At 44.8% G+C, this 20,715-nt stretch overlaps 1 protein-coding gene across 2 annotated transcripts in view; it reads right to left on the reverse strand.

Moving 5' to 3' along the window:
* FNDC1 (fibronectin type III domain containing 1) overlaps positions 1 to 20,715 on the reverse strand; it is a 97,495-nt gene that overhangs the window by 66,549 nt on the left and 10,231 nt on the right. The window contains exons 2-4 of one of the 2 annotated variants that reach the window (XM_027082135.1): positions 4,281 to 4,475; positions 1,854 to 1,940; positions 1,360 to 1,428 (exon numbers count right to left, since the gene is read on the reverse strand). The exons of the other annotated variant lie outside the window; for it this stretch is intronic. Coding sequence (XP_026937936.1) covers positions 1,360 to 1,428; positions 1,854 to 1,940; positions 4,281 to 4,475 — 351 coding nt within the window. The remainder of the gene's footprint in view (positions 1 to 1,359; positions 1,429 to 1,853; positions 1,941 to 4,280; positions 4,476 to 20,715) is intronic. 2 annotated transcript variants of the gene reach the window in all.

Here is a 20,715-nt window from a genome sequence, read left to right on the forward strand (position 1 = left end):
AAGGCATAAGAAATTAACTACTTAAGAAAAAGTAAGGAAATTACTTGTTCTAAAACTGCCATTCAGAAAACTCTATCGGGAAGATGATAAAAATAAAATGGTTATTTAAAATACAAAGTATAAAATTCAAATACAAGGCACAGTACATCTGTCAGTAAAAGGTTTATGTGTGCCTGTGAATGTTTACACGTGTATCTTTAGGGGAAGACAACCTCTGAAATAAACGTCCTTTCCTATTTTGCACATTTTTTAGGTGTACTACTACCTTCTTGACTCTTGTACTGTCAATGTCTTCCAAGGTTTGATCCTTGGCTTCTACTCTTGTCTCTCCTAATTCTCACCCACTCATCACTCTCCCTGCTTTAGTTCTCCCTCTACAGCATGACTCCTAAACCCATACCTACCTCTTGCTTCTCTCTTCCAACTTTCAGGCCCTCATCTCCAATCACCTATAAGACATCGCCACTACATCCCCTCACATCCAATGTATTTAAACAAGAACATATCACCTTTCCTAGAAATCCAGTTTCCTTTTCTGGTTGTTTTGTTCTTCCACTCTCTTTTTGTCTAAAGCAGACTTTGAAAACTGCCTACACCCATCAAATCTGACCTGAGAAGCAGATTAGGGTCATTGGTTTCCACATACTCACCTTCCTCTCAACAACAATACCAGATCGATGTATTTAAAGACACTGTTCCTTGCCACACTGCCTTTGGGATATCACCCAACCACACTCTGAAATAACTGCTTTCATTTTGCATTATTGTTTAACCATGAATCAAATATATTCATGAAGCACACAGGAAATGTCAACACGTCTCTCAACAAGTAAAACAATATGGCCAGACAACATCAACATCCAAATGATAAAACACACATATATACAAATATGGAGCCGAGATGGAAGGCAGGTTATCTAACATATCACAAGATATCCCATGGATAAGAAAAGAGAGAAAGCCTTGATGTAGCATGTCAGCCAATCAAGGCCACTGTTTGGTGGGCCCCATTCATTTCTGCATCCACAGGTAGAAGAGGTGCAAATATCCTCATCAGGCCAGGACTGCCATCTCAACCACCATATTTGCCTGTTAACAGCGCAACAGCATCCCCAGATGTAGACGAAGACATGCCCCCACACCAGAACATGAAAGAGCAGTGAGGAGTGCAGACTGCAGACTGGCTGCAGCCTGGTCCATCCGGTGCAGAGCAGATCGACCAAAACCGTGCGGCATGTGTGTTAGTTTAGCGATGGGGACCGGATGAAGGTTTGTGAGCACATGTGTGTGTGACAGAAGCACGGCCCTCTTTTGAGATGGTGCTTCGGTGAAGACATGAACCGAATGAGCAAATAGTACCTGTGACGGTTTCATTAAATGGTCCTGGACCCTTAATGGGAAAACCATCAATCTTGATCCATTCACCTCCTAAATTAGGAAAATGTAACTTGACAGTTAGAAAGGAGGACTGTTGTGTCGTCCACATTTCAGTGCATCCCTAAATGCATATTTCAATGGTCTCTTCAACAATCTTCCAAAGGATCTGCTCAGGCCATACGAGTGACTAGGCCCCTAACCTGTATGGACAACACACATTTTTGGTCTTTTATACATAGTTTACGCTAATGAGTACTCCGAAATTTAAGACAATACGCTAATAACCTACATCAAAATTATTTTAAAAGAAGGGATAAATCTCTCCTAGTTTTCAATCTTTCAGCTTGCCATACAAGTCTAAAAATTTCTTGTTTGGGAACTCTTTAATGATTCTAGATTTGTATTGACCTGATGAAGCAAAGAATCTCCCAATCTAAGTCACAAAAATACAGCCTCCAATTCTAGATAAGACTTACCAGGCAGGCTTTCAGCTCTGTAAACTGGACGGCTCACTCCACTGTTGTTTTCTGCAGTAACCAGCACAAAGTACACTACCCCCGGCTCTGAAACATATGGTTTATATCAAGCCACCGTTTCAAATCTCCAAGAATGACAATTTAAGTCACCGTCTTCCTTATACCAGTTATAACCAAATATAAAAATCTGAATTAAGTGACCAGTCTAACTATAGCTTTCTCTCTTTTCTTTAATCAAAATCACTGACATTCATCCCAGGCAACTGAAGCACATCTGACCAAAAGAACACAAAATTTATTTAATACAAAGTACATGACATGTGTAATAAACCTGGATTCACGAACAGTCAACAAGAAAAGCTTTTGCGTTTTTTTAATGTGAAATCAATGTAGGAAACAGGCATGCACTGTCCACTAGATAACTGGTTTAACCCACAGTGTTAGTAACTACGAAGAATATTTCCCAATGGAAACTCCAAATGGCAACCTCCAAAAAATAGTGAGAAAATTTCAGCGTAACTCGTAAAATTTAGTGCATGGGAAATCTTCATGGGAAATCTTTATTTATGCAATAAATAAAGCTACATGGAATGTTCCTCTTTTCATAATAAAATATTTCCCTTACTATGTGTACATGCTGTCTCTGACTATTTCAACAAAAATCTAGAAAAACGTTTCCTGGGATCTTGGATATGCTAAGTGTGAAATAATTGGGCTTCATTTTTTGACGTGCATCTACAGGTCAAGGACACATAGCGAAGGTCTCTTTGGCTGAGACCCTGAGGTTGCTGGGATGCAAAAGGACACCTAGACACCGTGTTACAAATTGAGGGTACCCTGAACTTGGCGGCTTCGAAAAGCAAAACTCTAGTAGTGCTGGTTTTCCTCCAAATGAATTATTATCTTATGAAAGGTAAGTGAAGGTGCCGATTCCTTGAAGAGATGAAAGTTTGTGGGCACTTGAGGGCATGCAGGGTTGGAGAGGTAAGAGCTCCGTCAAAGGCAATAACGTTAATTGCATTGCTCAAAGTGAGGAGTGTTCCTTTCACAAAACTTCAGTTCTCAAGCCAGAGGCCCAGGGGCAGCTACACATCTGGGACCCCTGCTATGCTCAAGACTGGTCCGCCTTCTGTCTGACCACGGCAGGGCCCGGTGGCATTGAGGGCTTGGCACGACCTGCCGGACTAACTGGGAAATGCTCTAGGTTCAGACAAAAAGCAAAACCAGCTTTCGCCAGGCACTTTCTCTCTTCGCTCTGAGCTTATTCGTATTTCAAAGAAATGTCATCAGCGTGTCTCTGATTCTGTTCGGTTAACTCATCAGAAAGATGCTGGGGAGACACTCACAGTCTGCAGTGAGTTCTAGGGCTTTCTTTCTGCATGTTTTTCTTCTCTGCAGCAACCCTAACAAGGGTTGAGCAAGCACATGTGACGCTGCTCGTGCCTTTGGTGGGATGGAAACTCCATTTAACCTCACAGTAGGACCCTGTGGGGCCCTAGTGACGTGGAGGAGATTCAGATCCGGTGAAACGTATGTTTCGCTGGAACCGTGAAGACGGGAATCTGTCCCTCTTTGTCTCTCCTCCGTGCACTTTCTGCTCTGCTACCCAGAAAGTTTAATATCACAGTGCAGGAGGTAGAGAAGGAGTAAGTGTACTGGACGGTGACCAGGAAACTAAGAAGCCACGAGCTGGTTTTGATCCACTGAAGGAAGGCAGCAGAATGCTAACGTGGCCGCTGGGGAACCTGGTTGTCACAGGTGCTGAATTCTGTTACTTCCTATGATCCATCTTAAGGTTGGACCATGAGATGACTGTAGAATAAACAGGGTTTCAGGCCAGTGGGACCAAAAAAGCAGAAGATAGAGGATCCACTGGAGGCAGCTCAAAGCCTAAGTTCAAAACCACCTACACCTGCCCTTATAAAAGAATATGTTTAGGCAAAATGCTAAATACCCCAAACTTCCAGAATCACATCTAATGGCGAGAAATGTTATATCTTTGAACCACATGTGGCAAAGCATGACACATCACACACCCCTACAGGGATATATTACTTGAGTAATCCCTAATTATAACATGGTTTATAAGTTAGAAATCTCAAGATCAGGCTACAGACTTGTCCAGTTGTCAAGTTCCTATAAGATAAAAAAGGGTCGATGTATTTTCCAAAAGCACATCCAGAAACTAAAAATTGTTCCCTACACCAATGTGGAGAGAGATCCAGGAGTACTGGACTTCAAATGCAGGTTGGGGAAGCCCAAGGGCAAGATGAAGGCTGTTGCTTAACAGCCGCTTGACCTTGGCTGTCCATCCCCGAAGAACCACTGGGTACCATTTTTGTCCCACAAATAGTCACCCTGAGAATGGAAGGAGAATGTAGGTGCACAGTTAGTTCTGACCAGTAACAAGACCAGAGTGTCACTTACCCACATCCTCAATAAGGAAGGAGTGTGTCTCCGCATTCACCTTGACGTATTTAAGACTTTTCAGTGACTTCCCATAGGCAATGTTGTAATGCTCCACGGGTCTACTGGTAGCATCTTTGGGTGGGTCCCACGTGACTTTCAGGCCCATTTTAGTGGACAGCAGTTTCACATGCCTTGGCTTCAGTGGGTGGTCAGCTATGCAAACAGCGCAACTATCAACTCACGGGAAGGGCAGATTGGGAAAACGAATTTTTTCCAATGTTCTCTGACATGGTTAGCGAAAGAGGAAATGACTCTCAATCTGTCTGATCCTGAAGGCTTTAAGTACCATCACATTTGGACATCAATACAGTGCGACAGCAAAACAGACATACCAAACCTACAAGCTTTTATGTATTTCAGGGAACCGTGGGTGGTAAATTTAAACCAAAAGTAAAGCAAATCAAAATAAACTCTAGGCGTTCCCCAGCCTGATCATGCTGCCTTGCTAGTGCAAGATTAATGAAATAGTAATTTGACATATTCTCCAGAAGCTTTCATGTATGAAATAAATTCTTAGGATTTTACATGGTACAGCTGGACAATCTTTCGAACAACTCTGAGAAGAATAACATAGAACTCTCATGATCAGGAAGAATTTCCATTGTATCCAAGGTGAGATAACAGAATCATTCGTTTCCACAAAGAAAACAAACCAAGATCAACACCTTGAAAGAGAGGTAACCCGCTGGTTTTACCTGCATGTAGCTAATTTAAATGTTTCCATATCTTGTCCCAGAAGAGGAAGGACAAATTATGAAGAAGCACATTTTTATCTCCAGTTATGAAGTTCCAAAAGAGTGTTCTTGATTTTCAAAAATAACCAAAATGAAACATAACATTTTGTCAAACAAAATATCTCAGCTCATAATGTAACCGATATTGCAATGCAACATAACATAAACAGATGCTAATATTCACGCAACAGTCAATTCTGGGGCAAATCTGGATCTGAAACTGATTATTCAATGATGCAAGGCATTCTCGGGGGTGGGGGGAAGTAATCTTAAAAACACAGAAACATTTAAACTTAGTAACATTAAGAAAAATGAATTTAGACTCTCATAGAAGAAGAAAGGGAAAAAGGAGTGTTTCGTGATAACATATAGATTGGTTAGTATATGACTGTAACACCAATGAAGATTCTGAACAAAATAAGTATGGCTGATTCTAACATATATCACTTATTCTTCCCCAAATTACCCTGCTGCCTCAGGAGTAAAAATGATAAAAGGAGAGAACTCCTGGGACGCCCACTAAAGAAGTTCAAGGAATGAAAAAATAGAGTATGAATATAATAATTTTCGAGGCACTAGAGGAAGAATGTCCACTCTGGAGACAAAAACACAGTGTCAGAAGCTGAGCACGGACCAGACCCCAGAAAGCATTCCTTCCGCAATGTCAGGTGAGGGTCCTGTAAACCCGAGATGGGAGAGAGCACAGACAAGAAGCTTAACACCATCGGGGAAATTTTGAGTTGAGGAGACAATAAAGACAGCACACTAGTGAGTTTCTGGATATTTCAAATTAGCAATCATGGCGACTCTGCCGTAATTTTCACTGACCCTTCCTCGCCTCCGAGAAACTTTTCAGGATTTACTTTGTCTGAGGACCGGGGCTCCCTTTCCTCAGTTTCCTTTATTTCTCCCAAGGCTTCACTACAAAAACCTCCCCTCCTTCTCTGCCACGTGTTTGACCTTTTCTAGTTGCAATCCCCATTTCCCACAATTGCAGAAATCATTCCCAGGGATCCAATATTTCACCCTGACCAAAATATCGGTGGAAACAAAGCAAGGACTCCAGCACCATGAAAGGATGTTCATGGTTAGGTGATTCTCCTAAGGAAGAAAACAAATGAATGAATAAGTGAATAATGCTTTTCTTTACAGTTCAATTCCAAACCTCCCTTCAGACAGATGGTCTGAAATGTGACTTGCGAAGCCCTAACACCATCACATTTTCCTCTGGGTGCGAGCGATCCAATCAGTACACGACGGCCTGGGTCTGAAGATGATTTATGTTCATTGCTGACATCCGAAAAGAGGAACAATCTATAAATATGCTCATTGTTCATTCCTGCTCTGCCTTACATCTGTCCTTGGACACAGCATGGAATAATTTCTAAGTCACATGAGGATCGCAGTCAAATGGTTGCATCAGCCCAGCACAGGGGAGCATTAAAAACCTCAAGGAGCTCCAGTAAGATGAGGAAAGTGAAGAAGAACAAGAGGCAGATCCCCCTGGGTCGCCAAAACCCAATGCACATCACTGCGTTCCGCTTACCCCATCAGTTTCCAAGTGGGTCCATGCATGAGTTTGTTTGTTCTCCTCTTGCCAATGATCAAGTACCATCAGCGTGTCTCAACTCGATACCTGCCTGTATCAGCACGGTGCACTAAGAAAAAGGCCATATGGTGCAAAACAACTCTGAAGTATAAAAATGGGAGAGGGTAATGGACAGGAAAAGAGGCCTTATTGAGTGCCTACCACCTGCCACCCTCTGCCCTGAAACTTACACTGCAATAGGTGCTCTTAACACACACAACCTGAGAGGTGTTATTTACTCCCTCCATGTGGCAGATGAAGAAAGCAAGGCCTGGAACAGAGAGGTTAGGAGAACTGCCCAGAGTCACACAGCTGTGTGGAACAGGGGTGGAACCGAATGCAAATCCTGCTGTGTCCACAGCTCACAGACCCTCAGACTCTGTCCCTGCTCATAAATGACCAATGACCACACTCATGGAAAATTAATTTAGGAAGCCACTAGTATCCTAAAACCAACTGTGAGGCCTCCAGCTGCGTTCATCATTTGCTCCACCATCTATCCCACCTTCCCAGCCGTTTTCCCCTCTGGGGGGTACCCTGCATTCACCTACAGTCACCTTGCCTCCTGCTACCTGTACTCATCCTCTCCTCTCTCTGGAAGGCATGGAGTAAGTGAACAATACTTGCATTCTTACAACAAAATCTTAGGCCAAAGGAACAACTTTCTAATGGTGACATTTTAGGCCTTGGACAGTTACCTAATAAAGGTCGTTTTTGAACACGAAGACCTTTGGGGACCCTGGAATCATCCCTTAGAGGCAGCCTTAGGGTCAATCTTCTTGTAAAATCAGTCCTGAATTTAAGATCCTCCAAAGGCTTTAGACCCATGTACCATAACCCGTCCCCCCACCCAACTCCCCAACACACATACAAATTGGGCCAAGTAAACGAAATACTACAGTGACTTAATTAAGCGACATTTTCATTCCCTGGGTTCTCATCAACTCTGATATTTAAAATTGGTATCACTGTCGATGCTGCCTAGTCAACATCACCCATGCCTCAGAAAGGCTTGGACGAAAAGAAGAATAGGAGGGGGCTAAATGAAAGGAAATCTGTGGTCATTCCAGGCCTACCCCTCCCCCCCCAAGTGCCTGCGCTCTGAGAGTATTCATCAAACCAGCCTCTATCTAAGGAAGAAGCAGGCACAGATCAATGTGCGTGAACTTGGATTACTTGACAGAAGACTTATTCTTGGGGCTAGAAACACAGCAGTTCGTTCTATTCGTGGTCATCGTTTTGTAGGTCTCATGACTTCATTCCTTAAATGTGAAGTAGAGACATAAGGAGTGTGAAATTGGTTTCAGGGTCTGCAGACTGCATTCTGGGTTCCAGATCAGCATTCCGGTAGCATAAAGTGGATACACGACATACACTGGCTCCTTCTTTATTTTTAAGTGTTCTTAGAAACTTAGAACAGACCCTCCTGTCTGCTAGATAAATGAAGCACTGAACCCTCTTGTAATACTTTTCAGTATTCTCATCTGATGAAGATGATACAGGGGTATATTCTTTAAAGCCATGTATGCCACGAACAGCTTCTCCAAAGAGAAGAAGGACAAACCCAAAGTCAATAGAACAGGAATCACATGACCCAGTACAGGGGATGCTGGGAGGGCACCTCACAGAGTGTGTGTGACAGGTTAGGGCTGTGACAAGCTGTTTTTTCATCTCCACAGAAGGCAAAAGGAGGACGTGAGCTCAAGCGGCACCCTAAGGGATTTCAGAGGAAACAAAAAGAATTTCCTGTCCGTGTCCTTCCCCATCACCCCCCATTCGAGGCTGTCTTTGATGGAGATAGACGGTAAGGTGCTCGAGACAGAAGCAGCGGCCTGCAGAGTCTGCTATGACTCGAGCAATTTCATACCATGACAGAGTCATCCTACAGTTCATATCAGTAAACCTCATCCAGATTCAGTAATGTTTTACCAGGTACTGAGCGGCAAAATGGTATTTTGATGATATATCAGACACCTGGTAATTGCCAAGCTAGACATCTCCATGCCATGGCTCCCATGAGACCTCTGTTGGTCCGTTGGAGAATAAAAAGTAGAGACAGTCAGCACCCAGAGTTCTTACTTTGGTCTAGGCTCCAAACTCCAGGCCTCATTCAAGAGGGCCTAGCAGGCCAATTTGGTGAAGGGTCCAAGTATGCATGCACATCTGTTCAAGGATGGAGTTCAAGATTCCAAGGGCTCTGCAGTGTCGGTCCTCAGAGAGTCCGCAGAGTGGCCTCAAGGGATTCTCCAGGGCTGACAAAAGCCCTCGGGAAGGCTGGGTCCAGAGCTAGGTCCCACGGCCGGCCTGGTCTGCCCAACATCTACAGGGCTCATTTGTCATAGTGGACAGGGCTCAATTCCTCACCTGTCCCTTCCCCACCTCCCCACTCTGGCATCTCTCTGGGCATCGGATACGGACCACACACTCAGTACTCACTTAAATGGCTAATGGGTTGAAGAGAAAGACGTTAGGATGGTTTAGACTAATGAGGTCAACCGAGGGTCCCCAACCCAAACACCTCCAAGGACAGGAAGATGAAACAAGTAAGCGAAGACATATTAAGGACTGTAACGCTCCGACCAGAGGCACAATTTACTTTCTGGCACCTGTTGACCAAAAGGAGTTCAGGATCCAGACTGTCCAATATTCTGGGGAGTTTTTTCTAAGAAGCTAGAAATCCTGATTTTTGTGTGAAGTCTCCCAATTTTATACTAATTCACTTAAGTTTTAAGAAACACTATATGAAGAAACACACACACACACACACACACACACACACACCCCTCAGCTGGCCAGACTCAGTCCACTGGCAGCCAGCTGGTGACCTCTACCTTAACTCCAGAAGAAACCATTTAGTTGCTGATCCTGACAACTTCCCAATGTCCTGTGTGAATGCTGAGGCTTCCGTGGGAGTCTGGGTCCATCAGCAAGAGCGCCAGGTCAAGGTGCATATGCTAAAGCCTGGAGAAGAACCAGCACTAACCCAGCCCCCGAAGGCTTGAGGTACAGATCTGTTCAAGGACTCATTTCCCACCTCCAGAATTCCCTCTCTCTCCCAAGAGACCCAAAAGTTGTGAAAAAAACTTGCCTAGGCTCCAAGGAAGGAGGACCCATCTCAGGATGAGTCTAGGGAGGGGAGTGTGAGGTGCTACCTAGGCTTCAACTACTCGTACAGTCAATGACTTCCACATGCCCAGCTCTGCCCTAACCATCCCAGACGGAGAGTCCCTACTGCCTATTTGATAGGCCCACGTGAGTTCCAAACTGAACGTGTTGAAAATGAAACTCTTGGTTCAGACTCACCACCCATCCTTAAGGGTACACACCTATCTGCAACAGCCGGAAATAAATATGTTCCTAGAAAGGGAGCTCTGTCAAGGGCTACTTCTCAGATTAAGAGAAGGAAAGTTCAGAATCCATTCATAAAATGAATCCAGGATAAAAGTGATTCAAAAAAATGACACAATCCATGGGGAAATCCTGCTGAAGACTGTGATTCAGAATAGTAACTGGATCTTTCTGGATCCAAAGTGTTGTGTTTGTTTGTTTTGCTTTGTTCTACTTTTAAAAAACACCCTCCAGTTACTTCATTACATTCTCCAGACAGGCAAAAAGAGAAGGGAAGGGAGATGGATGGCAGACGTGAGGGAGAAGTTGTGAGACCACCATTAAGCCACCTGCATGCTTCCTCTGTACCTGCTCCATCACAGCTTTCCAAGTGGACTTTAGTCAAATCCGCTACACCAAAGCGTTGGCACACAGAGTTCAACGAGTATCAGAGGAATGAAGGAATACTTTGAGCTGCATTTACAGTCAACCTACCATCTAGAAACAGAACAGTAGCTGAAAAACAAGCTCAAATCCTTTCATTCCTGTGACTGCACTGGACAGAGCAACCTCTCACAGAATCATCTAGACAAGGAGGCTACCCGCCAGCTGAGGTAGGAAAATCCACCGATAAAATGTTAGTTGGTAGAACCCAATATTTTCTGAGACAATAACTGACACAGTCATTACAAGAAAAATAAGTATTTCTTCTTTGAGTTTTCTACTGCATACTTACTGAGGGAAATGACTCAAACGATAGTTTGATTTGACTTGAAAACTAAATCTGAAAAATAGATTTGTATCTCAAAACTCACGGTCATATTGTACTACACAATTTATAGATTGACGTTAGATAGCAATGATGAGCTGAGCTGATAAATAACAAATCACATATAATTTTATCTCACCTGACTAAGTATGTGAAGGAGCTTTTCCAGGATTTGAAGGGTAGGGGACAAAAGCGGTCCTTAGGAACATTTGAGCTCAACCAATTTGAGAAAGTAGATAAAGGAGTCAGAAATCAAACTATCAGGTTTATTACTGAGGAGGCTGCACTGGAGAAGGTGGATCTAATGTGTGACCTCCATCGCGCCTCCTGTCCCCCCTCCCATCCCCCCTCCCGTCTCCAGTTCTGGGTAGACACAGCCGAGCCTGCAGAGCAGACAAGCTCAGGACCACTGCCTCACAGGTTGGGTGAGAGCAACAGGCCTGGGCCTCCACCCAGCACTCCCCATGGGTAAGCAGGATTGGAGCCAAATGCAGCCTTCCTACAGCAAAGCAGCCTCCACGAGGACACCTGTGTGCCTGACTCTTCTCATTCGTGAATGCCACCGAGTAGAGAAAGTAGACCAATGGAGACTGGGCTCTCACCACTCACCCCTCCAATCTGCACGCCTCAAGGAGGGGAGGGAGCACAGGATGAGGACAGAGGCCAAAGCAAACATGAAGAGAGGACGATGGAAGTCGCGGAGCATCCCCAGAAGCTTGTTCCCTCAGCCCACTGGGCGTGACCTCAACCTGAGGCCAAGTGCGGCTGCCTCTTCAGAGCGAGGGTCAGGACCACTTGCCCCCCCTTCAGAGCCTCCCCCAGTACTAATCACTTGTCCCACCAAGTATCTTTCTGGGGTCGTAGGTGGGGACTGCCCGCCCCCAGGTCCCCAAAAAGCTCTGAAATGAGGAAGGCTCATTCTTTAACCAAGTCCAAAGCCAAGTTGACCTCTAGCCTGAAAATCCACTTCTGCCCTTTCCTATTTCAGTCCCAAATTTTGCCCACCTCATGGTGTCCAAAATAGCCCACGGGATTTCAGCAACGAGATAAAATGACAAAATAAAAATACTCTGAAAATATAATACTAGCAACATAAAAAAGTCCCCGTTTCAATTTGTCTCTCCTATTACAAAAGTCCCAGGGAAAAAAAGTCCAAGAGTGAAGGCTTCTCAGCCTCACAGCTTAAATAAAATAGAAAGATGTGAAGCCCAAATTGCTTTATTCCCTTACTTCTTATCCTGTTTCTCCTCAGCCAGAAGAGATTCATTCAAATGCCCAGAGCGGGGTCAGGGTTCTCTCAGAACTGCAACCTCTGCCATCTTTCACTGGAACTGGTGTCAATTCTTCAGGATTCCCTGGACTAAAACTAATTGAATCCAAAGTCTCTCAGCTCCCTACATTCCTAAAGACTCCTAATAAGACCCTAAAATCTCTGTAAGGCAGGGAACCAAAAATGTGCTGTGTGAAGGACACATATTATTTTTCCCTACCCAGTGAAGCCTCCCCCAGTTCTCTGGTAACAGACCTCTCTGGTCCTGTGACCCAGCCAACCCCAAAAACTTCACAGGAATTGTTCTCACTGGAGCTGGACCCTGAACACTGCCTTTGCTCTCGGTTGGCATCGTGGGTGACCAGTTCTTGCTGTCACACGGCGAAGAGACCAGAGATGGAGAGAAAGAGTCTGGGCACCCCTAAGACCAGCTCGACCCCTGCCCTTCCCAAGGTACGGTTCCACAAGCCATGAATTCCGGAATTTAAATTAGTTCGAGTTGGGTTTTCGCCACTTGCAGTCAGAACCTAATGGATTAAGAGCCTATTAATCTAAGTCTTTTATGGAAGTCAAAAATAACTTTTTTGAAGCTACCCCAGCAGCCAGTACATTTGGTCACAAAAGGCTGCCAGTGCAGACACACCCAAAGAAATTAAGGCAAACACCAGCCAGGGACGGCTGCCACTCTTAGCTGAGGACGCCTCGTAGCCCACCCAGTCTGGCAGCGGAGGCCGAGAAGCAGGAGAGGACAAACTTGGTTAAGGAGAAAACCCCCAAAGGAATGTTAAAAGCCTTGGAAATAAACTGGCCCCTTAAAACCCCAAAATGCTAAAATTATTTCTTAAGTATACCAAGGATTGCTCTTTAATGCAAAAAAACCCTTCAGGTTTGTGTAAGTCTCTCTACTGCTCTTTTGTCTGAAATTCAAGTTTGACTTTCCACTGAAAACCGCCAAATAATTCCCAGACTCTGAAATGAAGAAAACACAGATCTCAGTGTAACCACAAATGTTTGACCAAAAATCCAATCGATACGCCAAAAAAGGTTAGGACGTACTGAAATTGCAGTGTAGCTTGGGGGAGGAAGCAATGTGATCTACAAATCTGACTATGATTCCCAGGAAAGCTGGAAAAATTCAACAATTATCCATAAGATACCAGACAGCACAGGGCTATCCAGAAATGCAGAAACAACCAGATGGTTGGCAGCATGTGCGCAAAACACTGAAATGACTGCTTTTTAAATAATTTTTCAAATGGATGTTGGAATTCTATTTGCCAAATAGTTATGACCCTTCCCTTCCAAAAAAAAGGGGAGGGGGGAAGTACATGGTCTTTTGCAACTGTGCGAAGTAAAACTGATACTAGTAAAATTTACAGGTGGCTGATTGAGTTTTCCACCTGAAAATCTGGGGCTGGGTAGACAGAGTCAGAGTATGAAAATAATGGCCTGGCTCCTCTTCTGACATTTCACGCTAGGCATGGGGTTCCATCAAAGTGTTCCCCACGGTCGTCACAGTTCTTTAGGTATAACTGAATAAAAAATGAAACCAAACTCTAGATCTTTGGGGTCTTTAAACGTAAAAAACACTCCAGGGAGCTGAAAGAGCTTTGCAGACAGAACCTCTGAGCCCACCATGGGGATCCACACATACCGGCCGCACGCAGAGAGAAACACCAAGGCAAGCAGGTGCTCCGGGTCCCTCGGGAGGTCAAGGGTAGCCAGGGCTCTCCGGACTTCACCCCTGGTCCACATCCCTCAAAACCCAGTCAATTTTCCAGGTTAATAGTGACTTACTGGATTCTACATTCTACCCCATGCCCCCAAATATGGCAAATATGTCCTGTCGTATTTACCTGGGAAGGGTGTATGTGAGCAGAGAAGCTAGAAGATTCCAAATGGCCCGGGCAGCTCTCGTGTGCGGCTGGAGCATCAGTCCCGGTTTCCTAATGGCCAGAGGGGCCAGCCGGGCCCTGGGTGCAACTGCACCCCTGCTCAGCACGCCAGCAGCCTCTGCTAAACCTGAATTCCCCACAAGGTCCCTCGCCCCTTGGGCATTTTCCAGTATTTTGATAACAACAAAGCATCATTCTAGTCAGAGGAAAAGGCCAAATTCATATGCGTACATGCCACTGTGCTTATACGGGTGCTGGATGGTCACTGAATGCAATTGTGAATCACATTTTGTCTCCGTTAGCTCAAAGAAGCCAAATGGTGAAGCCATCCAAATCTCAAACTTCGAGCCACTGGCTAGTCCTTAGGTAGAGCTTGTCTGAGTCCCCTTCCACCCTCTCTCGCTGGCAGCACCACTGCACCCGCATCCAGCTGTGTGCAAGCCTCCTCCACCCTGCGCCGGCTTCAGGCAGCCTCGGTCATGGGCTGAGCCGATCCCCACACTTGGCTTCGGGAAGCTACTCCCCCTGGGGGCCGCACACAAGCTGGTCACGCCTGAGGCCACCAGGCACTCCTGTGGGCACGTGGGGACTTCCCAAGGGAAGAGCCCAATGCCACATGGACAGCGCTTTCTCCTTTGTCCCCTTCTCCACAGGAGCTGGCCCCCAACTTCCCAGCCAAGACCACCTGCACCCTCAACACAGCCACAGTCCCTTGATGCTGGTAAACAACGCTGTCATTCCAACACTCTCGCATCACCTCAAGGGTTCACAGCTCCCAATGGACAAAGTTTGCTTAGAATGTTCTAGATTCTAGGTTGGTTGTTTGTACTTGGGGGGATACTGGGGTGAAGAGTGGAAGCCAGAATACTTGCTAATATAGTTTAACCTCATTTTATTCCCCTTCATTATCTTCTCTCTTTCTTCTCTCCTGACCCCCAGCACCTTGGGAAAGATCTACAAAGCAGAAAAACACAAAAACTGACCCAAAAATGAAGCAGCAAAGAATTCTGTTTCAAAACAAACAGCAAGCGGCAAAGCCAAAGTCAGATTCTCCAGCGCAAAGGATTCTCTTAAAATGAATCTGCCTTTTCCCTCAGGATGTTTTCTGAGACGTTTTAAGTTGAATTTTTATGAGTCCCATTCAAGCCAAGTTTCCCAAGTAATTAAGAACAGTTTAGCAGTTTGCACTGAATTCAGAAACTGCTGTATAGACACTGTGGGTGGGGTACCCAAGAGCCATGCCCAGCTGCTTCTTCCTCCCTTGCCTTCTTCTATAGTAGAGGCTGAGATACTGAATATTCATAACCCTTCAGCTTCCCCTATAGCTAAGGGTAGTCATGTGGTCAATTCTAGCCAATGACATATGAGAAAGTTACTGCCGCCACCTCCAGGAAAGCATTATCAAAGGGTCTGGATCTGCTGTCCTGTGCTTTTGCCTTTTGTATCTTCCTCCATTTCCCCCTCCCCGGGATGTCAATGTGATACCGGGAGATGCAGCAGCCATCTTGGAACGTCAATCAAGTAACACGTCTGAGAATGATGACCTGGCCTGGGGTGGCAGAGTGGAAATACAAAAAGATCCTGGGTCCCTGAGAACCTCTCTGCTCCCGAGTTTATTGGTGAGTAAGATAAACAATTCCCTAACCTGTTGAGCCACTGCTCACCAGATATCGTGTTATCAGCAGCCCAGTCCATTGCTACCTGATATCATCATTTCTGGATCCATAAACACAAATCACTTTTTCTCTTGATTTCTAAATGAGAACTGCTTTAACTTTAATTTCATTCTGTTTGGTGTTTCTAAGGGATCCACTCCAGGAATTTAATTTCTTTTTTGGTTTTATACATTTATGTGTCTTTTTTTTTTTTTTCCACACACACTGAGGAATTTAATTTTGACAGTGTCAATGATTTATTTGTCAGTATGCCATGGACTTGCTACCCAGATCATGATGTGGCCAGAAAGGGTGAACTTAACCAGCAGAGCTGGCAGAATTTGAACATTAGGAGTTAAGGTTTTAAAGCCCTTGTGGCCATTTTATTCAGGAACCAATGTAAGCAAAAGCTACTGTTCCAGAGACAAAAACAAGAATTCTTCCCCATCTAAACCACCAGCTTCCCAGAATGGTTTAGGGAAATGGAATTGGAGGAATTCCACAGACATATTTATCTATGACAACAGGAAAACAAGGGACCCTAAAAAGAAAATGCCTAGATGTGAGAAGGGAACATAGGACTCCTCCCTGCTGCTGGATGGCATCAGAGACCCTACAAGAAACCAGTACTTGCCAGGCTTTTGTGGGATCTTTTGCACATTCTTCAAATTCAATTCGCAGCTGAGAAATAGCTGGTGCAGCTTAAACTCAGCCTACTACAAACTGCTTGACGTGCCAGCCAAAAAAACCTCCCTGAAAATTCATTCCTTGTCCCAAAATGTGAAAGTCATTGTCTAACTATGTTAAACACTTGGGCATTACTGTCGCTATAATCACCGCTCATCTTACTCAGAAAGCTGCCTGAAAAATACCCTTAGAAGAGAGGCCAAGCAAATGTTGTGGACAGGAAGGTATGAAACAGAGTAAATGAGGCAGACATGACCAGAAGCCAACCCCACATGGACCCAGTGACAACCCAGATTGCTAAGGATAATCACTTTCTGAAATACGTTTTCATATTTAAAATGTTTTAATATTTCAGATAATCACTTACTGGTTACGAATGGGCAGAGGCAAACCGTCTACCGATGAAGATGAAAAAATGCACAACACACCCAATGAGCAAAACGTTGTAAGTTTTGCAACGGGACCATTTGTGAAAAGGAAAAAATAGAGAAGCAAAAGAGAAGGAAGGAAGTGAACATTTGTTGTGTAGCTACTCAGCGCCAGCCACTTCATTTACTTCTGCAGCAGATATCTACTGAGCCCCTACCACGTGTCAGATTCTGGGCTACGCGCTGGGGATCCAGAGGTGGTTAAAAAGAGTTCACATGACCAACCACTAGCTCTTGAATCTCCGTAACAACCCAGTGAACCGTGCTTTGGTATCCTCGTTTTTATTCAATGTTTTGTTTTTACTAAAGCATAGTTGATTTACAATGTTGTGTTCATTTCTGCTGTACAGCAAAGTGACTCAGTTATACATGTGTATACGTTCCTCTTTTATATATTCCTTTCCATTATGGTTTACCAGAGGATATTGAACATAGTTCTCTGTGCTCTACAGTAGGACCTTGTTGTTTATCCATTCTATACGTAAAAGCTTACATCTGCTGACCCAAACAGTATCCTCATTTGTATAAATGAGGAAACTGAGCCTCAGAGAGTTGAGTGACTCGCCAGGGGCACACAGCTAGTAAGTGATCGTGGTCACTTACTAGACTCAGGCCTGTCTGAAATCATAGACCATATGCTCTTCCTCCTATACCTGGTTGCCTCTCAGCTGTCATTATAACTACAAGGAATAAATGTAGGCCTGGAGAGAAATCAGAACCAAAGGTATAAAACTGAAAGTCACTAGTGGAAGCTGAATTCACTGGGACACGTGAGCTCACTGCACTGAACGAGCTCTTCTAAGTGTCAGGAAGATGTCATGCTGCCAAATTCTCCTTCTCACTCCTTCACTTACGCTGCTTCCAGCAACAGCTGAATCATTCTCCTCGTGGAAGTACCTCTCCTGTCCTCCCTGAGCCACAGTCTCCCACCTTCCAGGACACCATACTCCCTGGTTTCCCTTTCCCATCACTTGTCTCCTTCAGCAGCTCCTCCCTCTTTGCCAGAACTCAAAACGTTCCAGTGCTTCCAAGCCCCGCTCTGGACGCCCCTCTTCTCTGCGTACACCTCCTGGGCCTTCACTAAGTTAGCATGTCCAGTCCCAGGACTGCAAACACCACCCATGTGCTCATGGCTCCCGAATTCATAACTCTAGCTCTGGCTTTTCCTCTGAGCACCAGCGCATCCAACTGTCTACTTAGCATCTCCAATGAAACCCAAAGAACACTGGTGTCTAAAGGATGACGGGGACCAAAATGTTTTAAATCTGAAACATTAGTGATAAAGGAGAGAATCAGGATTCAAATTGCATCCTGGAAGACAGGAGTGGAGAGGTTTTCAGGAAGAAGGGAATGTCCGTCAGTGTCGAGTAAAGGCTCAGAAGAGCTCACTTTTTCTCCGCTTGTTATTAGGACGTGTCCACTCCCATTCAAAGCCCCCCAACCAAGCAAACATGCCACCGATGTTTCACTCTGCAAATATCAAACTTAATTCGTTCCTTTTCTATAGCTACCCTCCAAGGATTTTTGTGAGAATAAAGTGTGAAAGAAAATCATAAAGCACTCAATGAGAGTGAGATACAACAGTAAGCAGAAGAGCCACAGAAGGACCAATGTCACCAATTACAACCCAATAGAAAACGACCCGGCAGGATTCCCAGTACCTGGGCTCTTGGCCAGCGCCCCCTCCTCACACAGCAGGCGTGGGCTGTGGGTCCTCATTTCCCTCAATCTCAGGAAATACGCTTACATAATATACTTAGAAGTTTTAAATCTTGACAGTTGAAAGTCGGGTAACCTGATCCAATCTCCCCTCTTCAATCTGCCTATCAACTGCGTGTCTAAAATGGTCTTCAATGCTTTCCACGACTAGACGGTTCTACCCACATTCCAATAGGTTTCCCCCACCTTCAAGGGTAAGCATCTATGAATGTGTTACTCAGTTGGGTGATGCAGGGTTACTAGGCAAGGCGCTGCCCAGGGATACAAGTGAGGTAATCACAGATATACAAGAAAGGCAAAGGTCTTCAGTCTCCTGAGCAAAGCACTATATTGGCATCCGAACGGAAGAGCGAGGGTGTCGACATTAAATATCATCTGAGTGCTGCTAACAATAAACGTTATCAGGGCTCAGACCGTCCTCTTCAGGCTAGGATGATCGGAGAACAAAGTATGGCACCAGTGGAACTCAAGGACAGCCTTTGCTAGAGGTTTCTCCCATGGCCACTGCTTTCCACAACTTGCATTCTAATAGGACACTTAATCTCTTAAGACTCTAACCCAGCCTACCCTTTAACCCTCACAATGTTCCTGAATTGCTCCCTGCAAGGAAAGCTCATTACAACTTCAGAGCCTCATCAGACCCTATGGAACTCATCCCAGACAGCCCTCATGTTCTACAAGAGACACACAGTCTACTGAGACGGTAGCGGGTGCCTCATCTCCCAGGCCTCTCTCTCCCTGGGTGTTACAGTCAAAATGTCATCATGACAACCGTAAAATAAGATCAGCCCAGGTCTCAGGAAAGTCAAGGAGCTTGGTGTTCTCTGTCCCTCTTTTCTCTTCCCTTTGACTATGGTCTGCTTGGATATCTGTAGCTATGTATGTGGCTTCTGAGAGTTATTCAATGTAAGAAGATGCTTCAATCCTCCCAGTCTATCAGAAAATAATAGAAAGAAATCGTTGGGTAGGGTAGAAAATAGTATTATCAACAGCAGGGCCAGGGAGGCATTACAGCAGAAAGAGAACATGGTGGCTTTCCGTCACACAAAGAATGTCAGGGAGTCAGACACTCTGGGAGAGCAAGGCTGCCACATCACACCACCTAGAAGACTCCACTAGACAATACAACCTCGATAAAAGAAAGACAGCAACACATCCCAACTTTTACTAAATAGGAAAAAAACGTAGATTGTGTCAACTTCCAAGTGCACCTGCCAGGCCAAGTCCTCGGACAAATCTGGTGATTTCTCCTGCTCATCTTACGATTCTATGTGTTATCAGTGTAAAAACATTCAGAACTTAACACCCTGTCTGGCAGGCAGAAGTTGATTAGAAAGTACTAGATGATCCTGTATTGCTACACTGATCACATTTGAGGCCATTATTTATTGTTGCATCAATCCCAACTTCTTTATTAAGTCTTTGTAGCCTGTGCCTTAGAGCCTAACAGAGTAACTTGCCCATAGCAGACCTGATTTAACTATTTAATTACTTACTTTATGAACGAAGGCTTTAGCCAGGCTGGATCTATGAACTAGGCTCACTGAACGTGCGTAGGTGTTTGGAGCTCTGGGTCGACAGTTCAGCACACAATGCAACACAGTGACTCACATCTGCCCACTTCTCAACTACGGCCCAGGGCTGGAAGTTGTGTGAATTCTTTCACCTACTGAAAAGGAACTGTGTTGGTATGAAGGCACACCATATGTTGTGGGTTGAATTGCGTCCTCCAGAAAGATATGTTGAGCCCTCATGCCCAGTACCTGTGAACGGGATTTAGAAACGGGGTTTTTGCAGATGTAATCAAATCAGGATGAGATCATGCTTGACCAGGGTTGGCCTTAATCCAGTATGACCAATATCCTTATAAGATGACACACAGGGAGAATGTCACGTGACAACGGAGACAGAGATTGGAGTGACACACCTACAAACCACGAAGCACCAATGATTCTGGAAACCACCAGAAGCTAAGAAAGGAAGGATTCTTCCCTAGAGCCTTCAGAAAGGGTATGACCTTGCCCTGCAGATTTCGGATTTCTAGCCTCCAGAGCTACGAGAGAATAAATTTCTGTTGTTTAAAGGGCCACCCCGTTTATGGCCCTTTGTTAGGGCAGCCCTAGGAAACAAGAATACCGTGTAAGTAAGATTCTTCACTCCCGCTGCAGACGGGACTTCCAACACAAGCCAACACTCCTCAAAATTCGTGTGCTGACTCCACAGGTTAGAGTGAGAGGCATGCAGGGGCCTGCCCCACACCCACAAACCACACATATCCTGCTGGCCTCAGGTCAACAGACATAAAGAGATTGAATGTATAT

Source organism: Aethalodelphis obliquidens, unplaced genomic scaffold, assembly GCF_003676395.1.
Source record: "Aethalodelphis obliquidens isolate GAN/ISIS:26980383/991018 unplaced genomic scaffold, ASM367639v1 scaffold3, whole genome shotgun sequence".
Taxonomy (NCBI): domain Eukaryota; kingdom Metazoa; phylum Chordata; class Mammalia; order Artiodactyla; family Delphinidae; genus Aethalodelphis; species Aethalodelphis obliquidens.